Source organism: Vanacampus margaritifer, chromosome 2, assembly GCF_051991255.1.
Source record: "Vanacampus margaritifer isolate UIUO_Vmar chromosome 2, RoL_Vmar_1.0, whole genome shotgun sequence".
NCBI lineage: Eukaryota > Metazoa > Chordata > Actinopteri > Syngnathiformes > Syngnathidae > Vanacampus > Vanacampus margaritifer.
Genome location: NC_135433.1, coordinates 22,224,172 through 22,247,583, shown reverse-complemented (window position 1 = coordinate 22,247,583; position 23,412 = coordinate 22,224,172). Strand labels below are relative to the sequence as shown.

The following is a 23,412-nucleotide window of genomic DNA, read 5'->3' as shown; positions in this document are numbered from 1 at the left end:
TGGTGTATGGCGTTGAGGCCGTGCCCCCTGTACAGAGTTATTAGCTGGCTGAGTAAACACATACACTCAATTCAAGTCTCAGAACGTCTCGGCAGGATCCCACTCCCTTTCATTCGCCTCCTTTCTTCTTTTGCTTGTCGAGGCTCGTCTTTCTCCCTCGCCAAAGTGCTTTGCCCCTCTTCATTCCTCTTTCTGTCGCTTTCCACCACCGTGAATCGGAGGAGGGGCAGGAGGCGCTGGTGTTTTTGTTTGTCTTTGATTTTTCAGATAGCCACGAAATTGAGTACAAGCCCTTGATGTTGTGGAGGTTGGTGGGCGTTTGAGCTACATGCACTTTGTCACACACAAACACACGCGCACAATGCCGCCAACATCCCGACAGGCAATTCCGCGTGTGCGTACCATGTAGGGCTAGGCGCGACTGAGCGTGAAATGTCGGTTCTTTTAGTTACCACATTTGTGTATCGTGTTACCTGCAAGGCTGTTAAGGATCACCTATATGGGACCCCGCTTGCCAGACGCACGACATCCATCTGGGGCCCCGTAGACGCCACGGCCCCACTTGAGGGGACACTGGACACCTCCAAGATCACCAAACTTCACCTTACTTAATCCCGCACATTCACAATATACACATACACACGCACAGGGATCAGTTACTGGGTACAATAGTGTGGGACAAAGAGTTTTCGCTCTACTTTTGCGCCTTTAAATTGAATGCCAACGCTAATGCAGGGGAGTCTTTTCTCCGCACATTCCACATGTAAACTGTTCGGATTAGGCAACAATCTTTTGAGAACTAGAAGAGCTTGTTTTTGAAACATTCTTTCTGTAGCAACTTGGTTGCTTTGAGCTTAGAAGTCCTTAAAATCACTATAAAGTGAAAATAAATGCCTTATAAATTTAACACGACGCAGGTAAGAGTGTTATAACAACCCTAACAAATTTGAATAGATAAATAATATATAAAATGAGGCTTCAAAATCACAAAAAATCAAGCTCAGGTCAACTGTCAATCAAATTCCAGTACTACGACATGGAGAAATGGATGCTACCGTGTCTCGCAACTTTCTTTTGCCTCTATAGAGCCACATGTTTGAGCAACAAAAATGTATCCGCTTAAAGCCTCTGGTGAATGGAATAATAAATCCCTCATGGCTTTTCCATGCCATAACAACAAGGTGCTCTATAGTGGCCACGCCAGACTGAAGCCGCATTCACATACTGGCAGTCAAGTTGGACTTTTTTTTCTTTTTTAAGTGCTATTTCCTCCTTTCTCACCGTGGCATACGCAACACTCATGGTCGACAACGAGGCACTCTCAAGCACAAAGCCCTGGTCCTAACACTCGCTGTGAAGGCAGAGAAGAAAAAAACTTAAAATCCTACTGGCACTTCTGCCTTTCTGGCTGTGGCACTCACAGCCAACAACGAGGCACTCTAAAACGGCCATGCTCGCAGACTATCTGAAGGGCAGTCACATTCCAAATGGTGAAAAACAGTTTAATGCTACACCTCCACAATTGAGCACTACCTATTTTTTTCACGTATATTTAAAAAATAAAATAAAAACAAATCTCTGGATTTCCTTTTTCCTGGTTTTTAAGGTGTTCCTCAAAGGCCAACAAAAGGAGGCAAGAAATCTGCAGATTACCTTGTTCATCATACGATATGTGTTTTTTTCCCAATCACAGAGTCTTTGGATAAATGGGAGCGTCTGACTGTGGCCGATGCCCTGGAGCCGGTCCAGTTTGAGGATGGAGAGAAGATCGTGGTACAAGGCGAGCCCGGTGATGACTTCTTCATCATCACAGAGGTACTTTCGGAGTGGAACCCACACGGGGTTTATGTCATATACTTCCAAGGATGTTAGTGGGCTTTTTTCTGTCTGTGTTTTACTTCCACCAGTAAGCTATAAAAACCCTCAACCAGGATTTTTGTGTGCGGGGTAGCTTCCCCCTCTCCATGCAGGACACCCTGTTGAGCTGGGGCCCTTGGCGCAGCTCCATAACGGGCCCCCCTGCCTGTCATCTTAACACACTCTTGATTAACTCCACAATCACAATACTCGAGTCAAGAGGGTCCTGTGTGGGCCGGCGGTGGATGCAATCTGCCGTTTTCTCAGAGCGGCCTGTCCGTCTTTCTCACATTGTCATTACGTCTTTCCGTCTCGTTCTGAGCCCCGCAGTCGTCTTTGTGAGCGCTCGGCTGTTGTTGGTGGGAGCGGCGAGGTGCAGCTAAGCCACAGAAAGAAGGATTTATCCAAAGTGCTGAGTGATGCATGGCTACAGTACATGTCCCCCTTCTTTCTTCACCTGACACCCCTCCAAACCTTCCACTCGGCATACTTCTTTCATATGAAATCGGATGAGTTAGCATAACATTGCAAACCTCCCTGCCCAAGTATTTACTGTATAAACCGCACCACATATGTTGGCCTCATATTTTCTCACCAAGTTGTGGAAGCCTCCAGTAACTACACAACCCTTACAAGCCATTTTTGTGCGTGTGTATACAAAGCAATGAATCCATTTGGGGTTTGGGACACTGATAAAACAGTTAGTAATGCGTGAGTCATCGGTCTGCCTGCAGGAGAAAAGGCAAATATGTTGAGGAATCTGGAGGATTATAAAATGGAGCAGCAGAAGAGGAGTAGGCAAAGTTTTTGGAGGCAAGCGGAACATTCCAGTTTGTCCTGGAGGTACAGCAGAACCACTTGTGCGACACAAATTGTAATCTGAGTTTTTTTTTTAAATGGAAATATAAATAATCAGTTTCAATACAAATCATAACAAACATGTCCAGGACAGTTTAGGGCCTATCTGTTCATTGTAACGTGTCAAAACTCACTTAAGTCTTAACTTTAATGATGAATGATGATTCATTCACACAAAATAAATTTAGGGATGTTAGATACCACTTTTTTTTTCAGACCGACACCAGTACAAGTACTCAACTCTTCAGTACTCACTTGGTACCAACACAGAGTACCGTTGCCACGAGTACTTTTGGTACATATACCGGTATTTTTTTATAATTTTTTAAAATCCAGATGATTTTTAAGAAAGAGCTATAGATCTGTATTGGTCATTATTGCAAGTAATGAAATAAGGCAGTGTATCGACTTGATACCAATACATGGTATCAGTATTCGCCCACCCCTAATAAACTTGTTTGCTATTCACCCATTCATTTTTTCCGTCCTCAGTTATTCACTGAAAAACTCAAACAAAAGCAATAATTGCTGTCAAAGAAGTGCGTTGAAGTCATACATATCAACTTTTCTAGGATCTTTGTACATCCGGAGAAGCTAAGTTTATCAAATAAAACTGTATTTGTAAAGCGCCCTTTTCACATTTAAAATCACAAGTTTAGCCCGGGTTGTTGGGAGAAGTTACAGAGAGTCTTTGTTACATCTTTGCTCTGCTGGGTGCGTACAAAAACTGAAGCTAACCAACAACATAGGTCTTGTTATTGCTGGACATTTGGCATCTTTCCAGGTTTGTGAAGGTGACATACATGAAAACTTCCGGTGCAGTTTTGTCCAAATCAAGTCATCTATAAGCGACTTATTTTTGAGTCAGTTTGGTGAGTTTGAGATTATATTGATAGTGTTTTGGGATGGTAATTTGTGGTATATTTATTGTTTTAAACTCTTCGTATTGGCAGTTTTTTTAGGTTGGTCACCAGTTACATTTTTTTTTGCTATTTGCGGACCCAGAGTACTGTATCGTAAAACAATAATGTTGATAATGCACGTGAGTGCGAGTGTTTTTCCTTCTCTGGGAACAGGTGTCACAAAAAAAACAAAAATCTTGTGACACTCGCTGAACATAATTAAATTAAATGACCAAATTTTTCCGATTCCGAATTTACTTTTGATGAGTGTGGGATCAGCCATTTCCGTTCTCTTTTCTTGCTCATTAAACATCAACAATATTTCCTCTTCTTTTTTTCCCCCCTCATCACATGACGCTTGATCCCTTCCTCCTGTCCATCTTGCATTTTTAGCCCCTAAGCAGCTCTCTCGCTTCCTCCTCTTGTCCTTGAATGCGGCGAGCCCAACTTTCCCAGAGCCGGGCGGACTTTGGTGGAATGCGTGTTGCTGGCTTTCACACGGGGTCAGGAGACTCGGCCTCCTGGGATGGAGACCAGAGAGGGAGGGATGAGTCAAAGCGGGCAGTAAGGGAAGCGAGAGGGGAGGTAAGTGGGGAGAGATTGAGTTGACTCGCAAAATGGCTTCAGGGTCCTGCACTGGAAATCACGTGTGCACTTTTGAATTCTATTCATCAAGTCTGGTTGAGACGCTTTGTTCTCTCTCCTCTGCCGGTTTTGTCACCCAAAGGATGTACAAAGTGTTCGCCAGATTTTGATGCAGTGTCCATATCTGATTAATTGGTTGTCTTTTCACGTGTATTTTCAAGTGACTCCAGTCTCACTGTCTCACGCTGTCCCATGCGGTGTCCTCCACTGTCGCCCTCATGCTTGTACACACCTTGCTCGACATCTTTGCTCTCACTTGCCAGTTGTGCATAATGAAAAGCAGGCTGAGCGATGAAGACATCAGGAGAATGTTTGAAAGCAGGGTACACGCTCGCCTTTGTTTGCGCCTGTGGTCCTTAACAAGCCACCATGTGTGTGTGTGTGTGTGTTTTGTAGCTATAGCATTTACACCAGATAAATTGGTTCAGGTTTATGACTTGAAATAAACTTCCGAACCGACTGTCAACACTAAAAGCATTAGTTGGATGCAATGCAGAGCAGGGGCCATTATTTCCGATTGGAGAGATGCTCGTCTATTTTCTATCCTGGCTGTTTCACAGGAGTAACACTTGTACTTTACTGAACTATAACTTCTTGTTGTTCTGAAGAAATGTGTAGCTTTAAAATACATATTTTTGTTTAGTTTTGACGGACTGCATCTAACGAATATTTTTAGACTCAAATATTCTATTTCCTATCCAATTGATAAATCAAAATTGAAGCTACTTTGAAGATTTTGCACTATTAAGCACTAGAGTTGTTCAATACCACTTTTTTTCCAGACGGATACCAGTACGAGTATTCACTCTTTCTCCGAGTATTGATACCTCTCGTACTCAAAATTGTATTTAACACAATGACAAAACATTGTGAACCAAGATCTTTCTTTCTGATGAAGATGATTTGCTGATGTTTCAAGCGGCCACAGTATAGCACCATCTACTGCCGAGGAGGACTTACTCTGCGTCAAATTTTTTATTTTATTTTTTGTCTAATACAGGGGTGTGCAAAAGTAGGTATACAGTAGTTTTTTTCAGTTTCTAGTCGTACGAGTGGTCTAATTGAAAATTGCGTTCCTCCCTAAGGGTTTGTACTTGTACTTGGAGGCGCTTCACGTCGTCGGATGACTGAGCTAGGAGCAAACTAACCCGCAAGTAATTTGCTTCGGTTTGTCGAAGTTGGTCTCTTGTCGGTCGGTCAGGTCAGTCACCTCTGATTTAAGCTTATAAATTTTGTCAGCAGCGCTTCTCAGCAGTCTTTCTTGCTCTCAATTTGTGTCCTCGGCGGATGTGAGAGCTCATGTTAACTCGACAATCTTTTGAGGGGAGTCATCGTCGGATGCAAATTCGTCTGCATCGCTGTCTGAGTTGTCAGCCTGCACTGCGGTGACGGGCAATATTCGTTACACCATCATGTTCTACTGTATTATCTGTGACTTTAAGATGGGTTTAAAAAGTTGGGCCTGGCCTTGTGAGTGACGTGGGTGCCAGCGAATGAGAGCGTAGAGTTGACTGGCTGTTTAAGTTATTCAGTTCAGCAATGAAAAGGGTGTGTTTATGTCAGCTCGTAAGCATGGCTCTCGTTTTGTTGAAATGCCACTTTTGCGTTTGAACTTGCCAATTGTCGCTTTCTGAAAAGTCACCTGATGATCTGATTGCGTGATTTTTCCATGTGAAAGCCTCACCTTCACTAGATGCTTTGTTTAATGCCCAAATTGTGTAGTCGCAACCCAAAAGTCAAACACTTCTCCTTTTGATCGAGGTACAGTCGAACCATTATTCGCCCTCGGTGGGAAGCTGGCACGTTTTGGTAACTCCTCATTAAGGTTCATTATATTCACATTTAGCATCACAAGCCTGCTCAGCTGAAGGATTAGAGATAGTGGGAGCGTAACGGAGCAGTCAGGTTTGTTTTAGAACCCACTCAGAGTTTTCCTCCTGACATTTTAGCTACTTGCAATTACCCAGATTTGATGTGAAACTCCAGACATGTGACAAAATCCATATAGAGAGCGCGTTTGCCAATGTTATGTTAGTGAAGTGGACATTTGTTGGAAGCCGTCGGGCCAAACAACAGCTGCGGGCTACGCTCGTTCTGGGCAAAGGCGATGGAAAACAGATTTCCCTTAAAAGTTTTCAATGTTATGTTGTCTGCGTGCGAGGTTGAGGGGGTCCGCTGGTCTTGGACGTTGCAGTAGTTTCCATGTTGTGTGTGAGTCATCTGGTTTAGATGCTTGTATTTATGACACTCTGGAGAAAAGAAAGCAAACCCCGTCCAAATTGTCCTCCTTGCTTGGAATATCTGAGTTGTGGTTTGTCCGCCTCCCACGGAACAGGTGTCCGTTCCATACAACGCCACCCAAAAAAAAAAGAGAGGCCCAAATCCTGTGCACCTGTGTCTTATGAAGCAAAGGAATTTCTCCTCTGCTTAATCCTCCTGATGATGTTCAGCTCCATTCAGTAACTCCTCCTGTTTTCCCCCTCCTCTTTCTTTCTATCCTTCCACACTCCCTTCCCCCTCCTTCTCACCCCCCCCCCCAATTCTCCTTCTTGTCCATCTCGTCTCCAGGGAATAGCCTCTGTTCTGCAGCGCAGGTCTGACAATGAAGAGTATGTGGAGGTCGGACGACTCGGACCCTCCGACTACTTCGGTGAGTTGCTCTGGATCCCGGAAGTGCCAAAAAGCCCACATACATATCTGATCTTCATTTTGATTTTGCAAGACAAGAAAATAAAAAGACACACTATGTGTAACGAGACATATTTGAATAAACCAGGACAGAAAAGGGTGTACTAAAATGTGTCTTCAGTATACAATACCGTACTGTAAAACAATTAGAAAAGCTACAGTGGTTTTATGAAGATGAAGGTGTTATATTATGAGACAACGTCTTATTATTGACGGGGGAGGGTGTTTTAAAAATATATATATATATCATACCATTGTAAGTAAAACAAAAAATATGTGAGGGCATATTTTGCAATTTTATGAAAACAAAATTGCCACATCACAAGAAAAAAAATTAAGTCAAAAAAAAAAAAAAAAGTAATATAACAATAAAAGAAATTGGCAAAAAATATATGAATCTTGCAAAAATATTCATGATGTAAGCAAAAATGTAAACATGAGAATTAATATTTGTTGTTTTATAACAATACTGTAGTCATGAGAAAAAAAATCTTAACTCTTTGACTGCCAGACGTTTTCAAAAACGGGTTGTCGCCAGTGCCAGCCGATTTAAGCATTTTGAGTGATCTTTCATGGTCCACAGAAAATGTTGTGTTTGGACTATGGAAACACAAATGGAATCACCAAATGAAAGATTGGACTCTCATCTTTCATCAGAAAAAAAAAGTTTGTTTCTACCTTATTCCGTTCTTCAGTAATCAACAATAGAAAATGGTTACTTTCACCGAAATTCTCTGTTTTGAAACAAAAAACGGAGAAAAAGAGCTTTTTGTGAAACTATGTTATTTTATGCACTCTAGTGAATTGTACACTTCTTTTTGTCCATGAATGATGCCACAAACACCTAAATAGTGCTTTACTTCTGTAAAACGCTTTCACCAACAATGAAAAAGTGTTTTTTGATTGCAAAATACGTTTATTTCCATTCAACAGTGTAACAATTTGACAAAACAATTTCGCAAACTATTTACAAATGTGTGCAACTGTGGTACTACTTACAATTATGTGGATGTTTCAAATACAGTTTTTCTTTTTGCAACGCTCTCCTGCGTACAAGGAGACGCCAGGACTCGCACACAGTTTACTTTCACTTTCGCATTGGTCCGTTTTGCGTGCAAACGTTACACTTTCTTGACGGCCTTTTTTTCTGGGGAATAAAAAGCAAGTAGCAGACTGTACACACTTCCTCCGATGAATATGCATTGGACTCGGGGCACTCTCCATCGTCCGATCGAACGTCCGCCTGTGCGTGCTCGGTTGCGCTCCACGTTACGACACCGTCATAGCCGCCGCGTCAGCGGTTCCAATTTCAAGCTCGGATTCACCTTCATCATCATCGATGATGACCATCGTCGTCATCAATGTACTCTTTTAGCGTTGGTCGATGCCTTTTGTCTCGTAAGTGTAGAGCTGCTTGCAAACGCTCGCCATTGCCCGTTCCCTCCTCCATCTAGCTCCATCTAACGTCTTCTACTGCCGCGTCAATGCTTCCCAACCACGGAGTCACCACCCTCATCTTCATCATCGATGATGATCATCGTCGTCAACAATGTGCTCTTTTAGCGATGCTTTTGGTCTTTGAAAAAAACGGCTCTGGCGTGAGCTCCTCGCGACCGGCCGCCATTTTTCCTTTGTTTTCCATTCTGATCTCCTGCTCGACGCTCTAGCTCCGCCTCTACTGACTGCCACCCTATCTTGTCAAAAGAGAGTCATCGCTGCCCTCTAGGGGCCAAAAATAGTCATTAGGCTCACGAGACCTGCTTAAAACTTTCAGGACAGCTCCGCAAGCCTTTCCAGCACACCCGTTTCAAAAAAATAAAAAATAAAAATCGGAGGACGTCTTTTAACGTCTTTGGCGCTCCTCCGTAGGTTTTTGCAGAACGTCATTTAACGTCTTTGGCAGTAAAAGAGTTAATGTTATGAAGGAAAAATTATTTTGTGAAAATAAAGTAAATACTGCAGCAAACAGCTGAGATATTATGAGCATTAAATAGAAATGTTATGAGAATAAATTGTTTTCCAAGAAAACATTGTGCGAAATAATTATTTATACAGAGGTTCGTCATTACATCTTGTCAATAAATATGTGTTATTTGTTCTAGTATAATAATAAATAAAATAAAAAAACAGGTTTATCAGCTGACATTAGCAGTTTTAAAATCGGGAAAAATCGACTGATTGTCTTTACCTTCTTTTGTTTTTCCCCCTTTTTTTGTTTACAATGTGCATTGTAAAAAAAAAAAAAAAAAAGAGAATGATGTTAAAACATTCACTTCCCCCCAGAAAATGGGCAAAAATAAATAAATTGGAAGAAAAAAAAATCCCATTGAATACTCATAATACAAAAATTGTTTTATTCATTTCATTCAGTTTAATTATGCTATTACTGTATGCATTTATAAAGTACAATACTGTAAAGTATGATTTGTCCTATTAAATAACACTTTACACCCTTTTTTTCCAAAGATATTGGTTGGTGTTTTATGGGTGCCCGGAACAGATTGTCTTTTCAATAGGGAAAGATGATTTGCAGTATGATAGGCCACTGTATGTACATGTAGTCAACCCGAGGATGTCCCTCCCCTTCAGGTGAGATCGCCCTGCTGCTGAACCGTCCCCGGGCGGCCACGGTGGTGGCCCGCGGCCCCCTCAAGTGTGTGAAGCTGGACCGGCCTCGCTTCGAGCGCGTGCTGGGTCCCTGCTCGGAGATCCTCAAGAGGAACATCCAGAGATACAACAGCTTCATCTCTCTCACCGTGTGACGCCGCTCCAAAAAATACCAATCAAAAAGCAGCACCAGCAGGCGCGCTCCACACACAATTTATCGGGGCTGTGGGTGGGTGGGACGCCCGCGAGGGTACTCTGGACCCAGGATGCGGGTTTTTAAATTTCCACAGACAGGGTGCTCATTTATTGCTTATTTGGTTTCTCGACTTTTTTATTATTTTTTTTTATTTTGCCCTTGTGCACATTTGATCCGTGCTGTCGTATAGCTTAATGTCCAAAACAACAACATGAAGGTGTTTTCATTGTGTCTTGTAACGGTTTATATGCAGTGTGGCGGCTGTGTATGATGCATGTCTCTCCAGTAACAAAACAATTTGCACTTATCATGCATTTGAGACGGATTCATTGCGGAAGGAAGAGGAAAATGTTTACGTGCAGCCGGATGACGTGAGTTCACCTTTACTTGCTTGCTGCTTTGCATTTTCCTCTGAATTTGATTTGGATTTTTTGAGGTGGTGTTTCATGACAACTAGGTTATTTAAGTGTGCAATTACTATGTTAAGATTTGATGTCTGTGTGGCAGAAATATTCTTTGAGAAAAGACACAACATTCTCAATGTAAAACGCGGATCATATTGTGTACAGTGGATATAAAAAGTCTACACACCCCTGTTCAATTGCCAAGTTAGTGTGGTGTAAAAAAAAAAATAGTAAGACCAAGATAAATCTTTTTTTTTTTTTATAAATGTGACCTGTAACTTGTACAACTCAATTGAAAAAAGGCACACACAAAAAATACAAAATAGGATGTAAAAATAAAATAAATGCCTGGCATTTGAACAGGGCTTGTGTAGACTTTTTATGCCGACTGTATATACACGCACAGCGTCTCAGGATTTTTAACAAGCTTCTTGTTGTTCTTGTTGGCTGAAAGCTTTTGCACCATTTTGCTAATGTAGAGTGAACACACAAGTTTTAACGCACAGGTTCTATATGTTATAAATATATTGAAAACAAGAATTTTAACTAATCATTTCTCTCATGCTGATGCAATGATGTGAAATGAATTTTCTGTAGCTATCTTTCAACAATCAAAGCATCTTAAGCAAATAAAAAAGAAAAAAAGCAACAACAAAACTATTGAGCAGTGTCTTTATTTTTTTTAAAAAAAATTTTGTATGCATGCAAGACCCAAAGTAGCCATCCCTACTATCTTACTTCCTTCTTCTCCCAGACCCATTTTTTACACCCTTCCTGCTTTGTCTGTAAACCACTTTTGAGTGAATATCATATTTTTGCATTGTGTTCACCTCACTGACCTCATTGTGTACATCCAACAGGTGTCCCTCCCCCAACGCGCCCCCTTCCTCCTCCTCCCCAGTCCTCCTCACTCTAAGCAAAGTGTCAATCATCCATCGGGCCGAGCTGTCAGAGGGTCGCGGCGCTCCTCCCAGACGCTTTTCAGCAGCGCCACACAGCTTTGACACATTCTTCCCAATCTTAATGCCCACTAAATCAACTGAGGAATGTGAAGCCACGCCCCCCCCACCCCAACCCACCCGCTCACTCTCTCGCTACGCTCACTGACATCGAGTTCAGTAAGACCCTCCTTCACCTCACACGTACACATGTAACATGCATCCATCACTGAGTGGTTCATGCATGGATTGCATCTTTTGTCAACTTTTTTTTTTAAATAACATGCAACTACGGTAATCTATTATGTTAATTTGGCTTACGTAAAAAAGTGTAACAATAAGATCCCATTTAACCACCCCCTCTTCCCTGCATTAACTGAGAAGTAATTGGTAATTTCTTCACAGTATTCAAATTTTTTAGTTCCTGTTTTTGGGGGTTTCATGAGCTGGAAGCCTAAACAAATAATACTTGAAAGCATTTAAATTGTGGGCCCTGAGTCTATAAACTCTATATGTAATAATTTCCATGATATTAAAATTTTGGGGAAAAGGTCTGTACTAAGAGAATGGAGTCAAATAATTACAGGATTAATGTTAAAATATGGGGAAAAGTTGTACTTTTAATGGGGGAAAAAAAGAAGTGTTCGTAAAGATTTAAAACAAACAAAAAAAGACTAAATACAGATATGCAATATCATGAGGGAAAAAAAAGTTTTAAAAAATATATCACTGGAATAGATCTGTAATAAGTATTCGTAATAAAAGAACAAAATAATAAGAGAAAAAAGTCTTAATAAATTTGTTATAGTCAGGTAAGAATATTAAAAGGATAAAGCTGAAATGTGATGATATGCATTTGTAATACAGAAAAAAATGTAATATTGATAGCATAACACAATTTTACAAGGTAAGATATACAGTACCTTAATAAATAAATAAAAATGTTGCAATAATGGGCACATTACAACTAAATGAGTCCTTTTAAAGAGTGGAAATTTTGTAGTTTTATGAAGATAAAGTGAAATAACTAAAAATGCCATGAATCCCATCTGGCCCTCGCAAAAAAACAAAATCGAATGTCTTTAATAAGAAAACGAGTAAAAAGTAGTCAAATAATATTGAACTCCATGAAAATGTACAGTAATTACATAAACAGAACGTGAAGCAATGAAAGAGTTTTCGCCATTTATTTCTATATTTTTGCTTCAAATCAATATGTATTGTGCCGCTCCTTGTGTTGTGCACCACCCGGGGGCAGTAGACCAGTAATACAGACATACGGGCATATATGAAAACGGTCGGTAAGATGCCCTGTGAGTATTGATATACAGTATTGTCTGTCTACATGTGTTGCTGCACCGTTTTGCGTTCACATTTCCGTCACTGAATGGGTTATAGCACCGCAACATTGATTTTATGTTTTGCACTGTTATTTAGTAGTAAATGAAATTTAGTTATGGCACATCCTTCACTTAAGCTCCCAGCACTGTTGTGTGTGTGTGAGTCACCCAAACACACAATGTATGTAGAACGTGTGGTGCGGGTACAGGACTCTTGTCCCGTGTGTGTTTTCCGGTCCAAAAAGCCTTCATGTTTGTGGATGGAGGATTTGTCGTGAGTGCCATTAATATGCTAATCAGCATCTTTTGAAGTGCTGCGCTTAGCCCAGCATGGGAACGCTCGCCCTCGCAATTCACATTCATGTGACTTTTGGATGCAACCCTTGCCAACAATGTACAAGATAAGATGGCGGCCAGTGATTTGGTGTGCAAGCAGACGCGGCTTGGTGGTCTCATGGGAGCCCATTTGATTTGTTGCAACGTTTTTAGAGCTTGCTCTTAAGTGGAGCGAATGTTGCCCCGTCTAGGTTATCCGAGAAGCGGTTCTGCTCCACGTTCCCATTGACAAACTGAAGAGACAATACAAACCTACTGTTAGTCAGATACACTAGTATAGTAACAAGATGTATTAGAGCCATGCTGAATAGAAAACAGTATACTACATGTGAAAAGAGAAGAGAGAAGCAAGTTAATAATGAGATAATGAGGATAAGGCCATACATGTGGATAATGACGTTGTAATAGTACAATGCAATTTGTGTAGTCATAGTATGAAGATAAAGTCACAGTAAAAATAAAACAAATCTGAAAATTAGGTCGCAGCGTTACAAAAATGAAGTTGTGATTTTGCCAGATTTCAAATTATGATTAGAATCAAAATATAAATTGCAAAATAAAAACGAAAAAAAACAGTAAAATCATTATATTATTACAGTAAATAAAAAATTGGTGATGCTAAAAAAAAAGCTGTATTAATGAGGAAAGTATCTAACTATACCAAAACGATGTTGCAAATTGCAATATTACAAGAAAAAAAATACAATAAATTAGGGGAATAAAACTGTAATACAAGAAACATTTATGAAGTCTTCATTAGCCCAAAAAAAGTTTAATTAAAAAATATGTATAAAATTATTGTTATTTTACAAAAATTAAGTTATCAATTTACACAAAATACCCATATATTCATTTAAAAAAATTACAATTGAATTAACATTAATAACACAAAATATAAGGATATGGAAATGCTTTAAAAACGTGTGCAATTCATATGAGGAAAAAGTCATACTACAAAAATGTAATTTTATGATTTCACAAAAATTCATATTTTCATGTCGTTATTTTAGAGAATTTTTTGGGGTAAATTACGACAACAAAAACAAGAACTATTGTCTTGTATTGTGCTTTCAAGTGAAGAAAGTTTTAACATAACAAGACAATTCTCCTAAAACACTTGCACTTATATGAAAAAAGTTTAAAATATTTTGGAGAGTAAAATTGTGAAAATACACCAAAAGTTTGTAATGTAGGAAAAAGTCATTACGTGACAATTTTATTACAAGAATGGTCACAGTATTACGAGAGAAAAAAATGTGTGACAAGAAAATGTCCTAATTTTAAAATAAATAAATACATGAAATCATAATGTTACTAGAAAAAAGTCAAAATATTACAAGAATAAATAAATAAAATAATAAAAGTTGTAATAATATAATCATTTTATTTTTCCGTAAAAATAAGATCAGACCATTGTGTATTAGGGCAATAATTTAAAAAGAAAGTTAGATAAAATAAAGATAAAAAATATGACAAAAAATGGTCAGATTTTTTAAATTTGACAACAAAAAATTTACATTTTTCTTCAGAAAGTCACAACATTACAATAAAATTGTGACTTTTTTTTTTTTTTTTCCCTTTGGGATCTTCAATCCAGGTCGGGGTGTGGCTCATCTCTGCCTGCTTTTCAAGCTTCTCAGCCATGATGGTGACCTGCCGGGGTCAGAGGTGACCACCCGGCCTGGTCACAGGTGATGAAGCAACAGTGAAGCTGATGGGATTGAAAGGTTAGGAGCGGAAGGGGTGGGGGGGCTCCCCTCTAAAATGGGTCAGGAGATCATCACAAGGTCCGGCTCAGCGGACTGCCACCCTTCTCAGAGTCAAGCTGCTTGTACTTTTGATGGAAGACCATTTCTGAAGGTCAGGAAAAGGAAAGTCAGAAACAGGACAATTGGCACTACAAAAAGCGGTGTTTTACCTATGTCATTATTAGGAATCATTATAATTGTTTTTGTGTGTTTTTTTTAAAAAAACTTTTAATGCTTTTTTTTACAGTCTTAAAACAGTGAAAGCCAACAAAAATGTAAATCCCTCCATCCATTACTGTTTTTCTGAGGTCAGGTTGCCGGAGCAGCAGCTTTAGCTGGGAAGCCCGGACTTCCCTCTCCCCAGCCACTTCGTCTAACTCCTCCGGCGAGATACCAAAGTGTTCCCGAGCTCTCAGGAAGAACCCGGACACCCTGCAGAGGAATCTCATTCCGGCCAATTTATATCCAGGATCTTGTTCTTTTGGTCACGACCCACTGCTCATGACCATAGGTGAAGATAGGAATATGAATCGACCGGTAAATCGAGAGCTTCTCCTTTCAGCTCAGCTCCTTCTTCACCACAACGGACCGATACAGAGTCCGCATCACTGCAGACACTGCACCGATCCATCTGTCGATAACCCGCTCCATCCTGCCCTCACTCGTGAACAAGACCCCAAGATACTTGAACTCTTCCACTTGGGGCATGATCTCATCCCCGACCTGGAGAGGGCACTCCACCCTTTTCCAACTGAGTAAGCCTAAGGTCTCGGATTTGGAGGTAATAATTTTCATCCCAATCGTGTCACACTCAGATGCAAACAGTTCCAGTGAGAGTTGGAGATCGCGGCTTGAAAAAGGCAACAGCACCACATCATCTGAGAAAGGGTAGCCTTGGCGGAGTCCTACCCTCACTGGAAACGAATTTGACTTACAACTCTGACATCGGTCGTACAGGGACCGAACAGCCCGTATCAGGGGGCTCTGTACCCCGTACTCCCGAAGCACCCCCCACAGGACTCCCCGTGGGACACGGTCAAACGCCTTCTCCAAGTCCACAAAGCACATGTGGACTGGTTGGGCGAACTCCCATGCACCCTCGAGGACCCTGCCGAGCTGGTCCACTATTTCACGGCCAGGACAAAAACCACACTGCTCCTCCTGAATCCGAGATTTGACTTTGCGACGGATCCTCCTCTCCCGCACCCCTGAATAGACCTTACCAGAAAGGCTGAGCAGTGTCTATAGTTGGAACACACCTCCGGTCCCCCCTTCTTAAAAAGGGGGACCACCATTCCGGTCTGCCAATCCACAGCCACTTTCCCCAATGTCCACGTGATGTTGTAGAGGCGTGTCAATCAGGACCTCCCCACAACATTCAGAGCCTTTAGGAACGAATCTCATCCACCTCCGGGGCTTTTTCACCAGGAGATTTGTAACCACCTCAGTGACTTCAACCCCAGAGATAGGAGAGTCCACACCTGAGTCCCCCGACTCTCGGTGGAATTGAGATCTTTGAAGTGTTCTCCCCACTGACTCACGACGTCCCGAGTTGAGGTCAGCAACGCCCCATCTCCCTATACACAGTTTTCAATGGTGCACTGCTTTTGCTCCTCATGAGACTTGAAGTGTCATTTCCATAGCGGGCCACACTCGACTGCCTCATAGAAAGTGAAGGAGAAGACGAGATAACGTCTGTTTGTTATTCAGCTTTTCTTTCCCAAGCTTTGTTATTCTTCCTCATTTCCTGCAAAATAACTCCTACGTGTACATGTAGCGACACTGAGACCTCGGCTCTGAAAAGACGTGGAGGAAAACAGGCAAAAGCCTGAAATGCCCCCTCGGCCAGGCAAAAGGAATCAGTAGCATTTTTGTAAGCGAGCTATCGCCCGCATGCGCGCGTGTGATGACTCGGCAGATTCTCCGATGATCCGAGCCCAGACGCAATCCGTCTCTTCACGTCGCATCCCTGGGGAAGCAGCTCAGCCTAAAGTCAGGGACTCAGACTCCGATGGGCTTTTAAGAGGGGGGGGGGGTATAAGTGTAATGGTCTGTTGTAATTTTATGCAGTGGATGAACATTAAAAAGTCTACACACCCTTGCTCAAATATCAGGTTTTTGTGTTATTCAAAAATGAGAATAAATCGTTTCAAAACTTTGTCCACCATTAATGTGACCTATAAAGTGGAACACAACTGATTAAAAAATTATAACAAATATTGTGATTGCACAAGTGTGCACACCCTCCTATAACTTAACTTCAATGTATCCATCACATTCAAACTCATCTTAAATGGAAGTGATCACACCTGCCAACATTTAAATTCCCTCTGATTAACCCCAGATAAAGTTCAGATGTTTTAGTAGGCTTTTCCTGACATTTTTTTCCTTACTTTATTTTAGTTAGTTACAGCCATTTAGCTAAAGTTACAGTTCCTTATTTACAGCTACCTGGTTACAGCTACTTAGTTGTTTATTTAGTAGCAGTTACTTACGGGTAGTTACTGTACAATTACTTAGTTACAGTTGCTGTGTTCAGAACGAACCAATCACATGCCAACACCTTAAATGGAAGTCAGCACACACCTGCCACCATTTATAGTGTCTTTAAGTAAACCAGAATAAAAATCTGATATCTAAAAGGCTTTTCCTAGCATTTTTGTTATCCCATCCTACAGTACAAGCCATGGTAAGCGGAGAGCTTTCATGCCATCAAAAGGATCTTGTTGAAAGGTATTTTTAAGGGAAATGTCCTCATTTGTTTTCCAAAAAGAAATAACTTCTTTTTTTTTCCAATGAAGATAGCTTTATGAGAAATACAGTTGTTGTTAATGTGTATCTTGAAACTTGTCACATGATCAAACCCAGAAAAAGGGTGAGCAATGACGGTTGTTACCTTAGGTGGACAGCAAGTGTGGTCGTACACGACAAAAATGGTCGTCCCTCGAGAAAGAATGAACGTGTGGATTTTTCTGCTTAATTCATATACTATAATAATCGGATTACCCTGTTTAGAATAGTGGACTTGCATAGAACATATTATTTGAAGGAACATTTTTGACTTGATTTCCCCTTTAAGGAAAAGTAGGAGAACGATGCATTATGGAAATGAAGGAATGTAATGAAGCGAATCATCCTGATGGACTCTTTAGGAAATGGCCTGGGATGCCGTCGGGGATAAAATGTTTATAGCTGTGGGAGGCGCTCGCAATTTGTCAGGCGACCTGCTGCATCTTTGCTCTAACATGCAACGTCGCCATCTATCCTCGAGCCGGTTACCCTCCACTAGACCGGCAATCAGCACAGGTGTGCAAAGCCGCGAGTCAACGGCTGTCAAGTGCTTCCTGATTGTCGGGTTTCCACAACAAACCCGGCAGACCCCCTACTGGGATATCCCCGGATCGCCTCCGAGCCACGCCGCCGGGCCTCGGCAGAGGCCGACGGACACTTTCCCTAAACCCCGCCGGAATGTGTGGATTTGAAGGAGGCCTGAAACCAGAGAGCACTCTCTCCTATCTTTAAGCCCATAATGGAGCCACTTCCTGTTGATAATCAGCATGTTGTGATCTCCCTCCCGCCTCGGGATTTTGACACTTTATTTAAGTCCTCAGACAGGAGGAGGAGGAGGTTTTTATCATAGTTCTGGTCTGGCTACCATAATGACAGCATTAAAATGGCATCAAAGGCCTTTTTAGGTCTAGTCCCACACACATACTGGACTGCACACTCTCCTCTTGTGCATGATTGCAACAGAATTTGCCCACAACGTCATTGTTGACACAATGAATAGATTGTGTGACAAAAAAACGAGTGGAGTGGTCTTCCGGAGGGCTCGTGGACCGGTGCCATGCGACTGTGGCGCTTTGGATTCTTCTCCAAAAGGAATGCTTTCTTCATGGATAGCTGATGCAACTGAATGTTAGCATATATCAGCGGTGAGAAGTAACAAAGTACAAATACTTCATTACTGCACTTTTCAGGTGTCTGTGCTTTCGTTACTCAGGGTTTTTTTTTCCCCTGATGATTTTTTACTTTTACACCCACCATTTAAAAACAAATATTTGTACTTTCTACTCATGACTTTGCGATAAAAAAAAAAAAAGGCTCATTACTTTTCAACTGCCGTGGATATGGTCATAACATAAAAAAATATATAAAATTATAAACATTTATATACCTCACCTAAGGGGAAATAGGCAGATGCTTTGTAGAGCCATCAGATTTAATTTCAACTAACTTAAGTGGAGACTGTGACAACTTTTTCCATCTCTGGCGTCTGTGTCGACGCTACTGCAAGGACATGTTAGATTCCCATGGGCTGGTGTTAACCACTGCCAAGAATTAGCACCATTTTTACAAAACGGGCTGAGGTGTGGTTACCTTGGCGATGTAGTCGTGTTGAGGAAAATCTTAAAGCCCTGCTTAATGTCATGGCATAACTTGAGCCCAATTGCACCCTAGGGCCAAATGAATGCAGAAACGCTTCAGTAGGCTCGAGTGGGCTTTGGAATCTCTTAAAGTAAGCCAATTGCAATTTGTGAGCGTCTACTGTTCTTAATGATACATTGTATTATTTGATTGTTACATCTGTAACTGAAAAGGGGAATACTTGTCAGATGGCTTGCTTTAAAGTAACCATGTTCAGCTGCATTCTTGACAACATTGTCTGCTAAAAACAAAATACAAAGCAATGAAGGAGCAGCCACATCAAAAAACTCAACTTCATACAATGAGTTTTAATTGTTTTTTAAATACACAGTGTTGACAGCATTTGAAGGAGAATATAGAAATGACCTACATCACATTAAAGAGTCAAGTAATCATCACCATAACCTCACCCCTAGAATTGGGGCCCAACTTCTTTTCACATTAAAAAGTCAACATTACCCCAAGCTTCACCTTAACCTTAAATGACATTTAAAAATGGTTAACCTAATTACCTATGGTTAACCCTAACACAGACTCTAACGCTAATAGGGCTTTTAATCTATGGCTAGTTTCCTAACCCTTTTTTTACATGTAACCTATAACCTCAACCCAATCCTATAACCCAGAACCAACCTGGTGGAGGTTAAGGTCAAATCAATACGCAACATTAAATATCACTCATGCAAACAAATTCCCTGGTTCACTGTTCATATATAAGTCACTCATTTGCAAGACCGCACCCTATCTTCACTCTCTGCTCACCATGGATACCACCACCCGCACTCTCCAATCCAGCAGTTTTATTGACCTCTCTGTTTCCAAAGTCCGCATTACTTTTGGTCAATCTTCTTTTGAATTTTCCCTTTCCAAATGACTGGAACAGTCTGCAACAAATAAAGCCCACCTAATTCATCCCAACGTGATTGTTTAAAAAGTTAGTGATCGCCACACCTGTTTTCAACCTTTTAATAGTTTGCTACAGCGTCGGTATAAATAAAGGATGGATAGATGACACTTTTCAATTGATTGTTTATGTATTTGTACGGGGAGTCCTTGAGTTACGTTGTACGCGACCTACGTCGTTTCCACTTTACGGCACTCATGCCTCATACGTACCACTTTCTTTTTCGTTAATTTCCCACAGTAATCACGCCATTTTCAAGTTATTTAAAGTTGTGTTGTTGTTACCTCCAGCAAGGGACATCCATCGAGCAGGTCGGCTTGCCATCAGGCGCGTCCATGTTTAAGTTTCCATTAGCTCCGCTTTGTCGTCCGTCAGCAATGAATGTCCGTGCGGAAACAGGAAATATTGGTTCAGGTATTTTCCGCCTCATGCAAAAATGTTATTTTAAATGACTGTACATAGTATTTTGATGTTAATATCGACTTTAACGTTGAAATCTGACAAAAGTCGGAATTCATCGCCAGCGTAGGAGCGGAATTCGTCCATAACTTGAGGACTTTTGCTTTGCTTTACTCTGCTCTCTGCTGAATGTCAATTTGGGTTATTAGGACCTTAAAAACTAAGCTAGTCAGCAAGCTTCCCAGCATTCTTAACTTTATTCTGTATATTTATACTTTTCTTTGAAAGTCAAATCTATTTGCACCCACCTTTTGACTGAACCTAAAATGTGTTTATTGTGACTGCATCGCTGTATATGTTGAATTGTCTTTCACGGGTCCATTCGTGAAAGGCAATCCTTTGCGGGTCATGTTCCCATTGGCACGGAAAACCAAGTTTATATTTGTGCCACTATATACTGTCTGGGTCGACGTGGGGGAGTAGTGGGAGCGCCCCTCGTTTTTTCGGAGCCTGGTGGGGTGAGTCGGGTCAGACCACCGCAGAGACCTCGAAAAGTCTTCCTCCTCCTCCTCCTTCTCGCCGGTTCCCACCGCTTCCAACATGGCACACACATGTTGAAAAGGTCAGGTCTTGATAGACAACAGAGCACCGGCAATTACTCTGCTATTTCTTTCAGTCACTGGAAGTCCCCTGTTTTCTAACTGCGTGTGTGTCCAAAGTTGTTTTTTTCATTCATAAAGAATAAAGAGGCAGTGTTTAAGAGGGGTAAAAAGGTGCGATGAGGGGGAGGTGGCATGTAAAGACTTGAACAGGGATTGTAGCTTGCCGTCTGTCCAATTGTGGAAATCGGAGAACACGCATGACAGAGTGCAGGTGTGTGTGTCGACCTTTCACATTATATACAGTCTATGTGTGAGAGTATTAGAGAACGCATGAGTGCGTCTCTTCATACCTGAGCAACAAGTCTGATTTTGCATTAGCCGTTGCCTGTCGTTCCTTTTGGAATGAACTCATTCACTTTGCCACTACCAGGCAGTCCCCAACTACTTTTTTACATAAAGCAATACCTTGGGGTGATGGGAGACAATGACACCCTGAGTGAGTTACTTATGACTAGTCTACTGCGTAATTTGGTTCCAGCCGCCGTCATTGCAGAAAATCCTTCACAAAGATGAGATGTTGGAAATGGAAGCAAGGAATGCTTTGCCATTTTGCAGTTTATGCTATCTTGATTTCAACCCAGGCTTGTCTTTTAATGCCCGAAAAGTGTTGAAGGCTTCATTGCTTCATTTGTGAGGCTGTTGTGAGACTCGCCTGTAACGATTTACCCGTGTTTTACGCAGGACTGTTGATAATATCTCTTGAATGCAGCGTTCATTTTCTTGGAAATTGTTTGCTTGGAGAAGAGCCATTGAAAAATATTAATTCAATAAGGAGTAGATGCTAGTCCATCTCTGACCCAATGAGGGTCATACCCTTGAACCCGCCTGAACTGGCTCCTGTGAAAAGCTGCAAGCATAGAGCAAACATTGCCCACGCTCTGGCTCGCTCTAACGACTTCCCAGTCATTTCTCTCCCCTGTGCCATTTCTGCTTCACACCACACGCCTATTTCCAGTTCCCCTGAGGATGACCTTTTTCACACCGGGGCTGCAAGCATCGGCGATGGTGTTGTGACAAGAGTGCAGCACAGTTTGACGCATCTGGACATCAAACAGAGAGGATGTTGCCTGGGGGAAGTCAAGTATTTGTGCCCCCTGACCCATGGATGCTTAAGTCTCTTCCAACTGGGGGCCACTGTACTTCTGGCTTTAATAGTCCCAGAAGATGGAATTTGACCACTTTATTTGGAATTTGGAAATCTCAAATCTGGATAACCTCTAACAGGAGACCAACAGCGACAGAGATTTGACAGATCTTGGACGTAAGGCAAGTCACATGTTTGCACCCCCTTGACCATAGACTTGCAATGCTGCTGATCTCCCTTACCTGACCCTTTAGGGCTACCATATTTAAACAGTCCTAGAATGTATCATTGTTTCGAATCTGGATATCACCTTGACCAACAGGGATTCTTTTAGGTCTGACACACGTGGGCTTCAAATGCACTTGACGACGTCTACCTTGGGCAAGCCAAGTATTTACGCCCCCTAACCCATGAACTTGTGGTGGCGCTTGGATCTCTTCCGTCTGACCTTCTATGCCTCTATGTACTTCTCACTAGTCCTAGAAGAGTTATTTTAACACTGGCCACCACTTGGAGACTTAATGTCTAGATAACCTTTGCTAACATGTATACTTTTGTGTTTTTTCAGAGGTAGAGAATTCAGGTCAAGAAATTACACCCTCTGCCACACTTCCACTTGCCACTTCTACTCAACCAATGGGTAAACAAGCTTGTTACCTGCCGGATGAGTAGAAGCACCTGTGGCTTAAGCCAATCTGTGGCAGTGCTTTTACTTTCTGGACATGGATTCTCCACCTTTGTGTATTTTTACATAAAGTACCTGCATAGGGCAAGTTAAGTGTACAGACCCTTTTAGAGTCTAGTCATGGAAGGAAACGTTTTGCCTCTGTCTAGAATTCGTACACCTCAAATCCAGGTATCACATTGATCAGCATTTTTTTTTTAGGTTTGACACATTTTGTATCCCGGTACCTGCAGGCAAGTCAAGTATTTGTGTCCGCTAAGCACCGGGCTCTCTTCCACTTGAATTTATAGGGCCACTGTAGAAAGAAGACATTTTACCAATGTCCAGAATTTGTAGACCCGAATCTGGATGCCACCTTGACCCACAAGATTGACTCATCTTTCTGGACATCAAATGGAAAGAAAGGCATAGTTTTTTCAACCTCAGTCTGTGAACCTGTAGCCCTTCTTGGGTCTTTTTCACCTATAGTATTGAACTTCTTGCTCAAAGGAGGAATTTGACCATTCTCTGGAAATAGGAGGCCTCAACACTTGACACAACAACAGGAGATTTGACATGTTACTTTTTTATCGTATCTACAAAGTACAAGTGGCTTGACCCTTGAGCACAAAAGTTTGCCCAACCCCTGTTCTAGAACCTTCCGACTTGAGAGAAGCTGTCCTCATGCATCTGTAGGTTAAACGGGGAAGAAGAAGAAAAGTCAGCAGAGTGTTGGGCCAGTTGGAAGGTCA

The 23,412-nt window shown here is 41.5% G+C and overlaps 1 protein-coding gene across 3 annotated transcripts in view; it reads left to right on the top strand.

Annotated features, from left to right (window-relative positions):
• The window catches only part of prkar1b (protein kinase, cAMP-dependent, regulatory, type I, beta), a 74,264-nt gene extending 63,450 nt beyond the window's left edge, over nt 1-10,814 (top strand). For all 3 annotated transcript variants that reach the window (XM_077558277.1, XM_077558279.1, XM_077558278.1), the window contains 3 exons: nt 1,694-1,815; nt 6,831-6,912; nt 9,540-10,814. In XM_077558277.1, the coding sequence (XP_077414403.1) occupies nt 1,694-1,815; nt 6,831-6,912; nt 9,540-9,712 (377 nt within the window). In that variant the 3' untranslated portion in view covers nt 9,713-10,814. The remainder of the gene's footprint in view (nt 1-1,693; nt 1,816-6,830; nt 6,913-9,539) is intronic.
• Nucleotides 10,815-23,412: the final 12,598 nt, after the last annotated feature.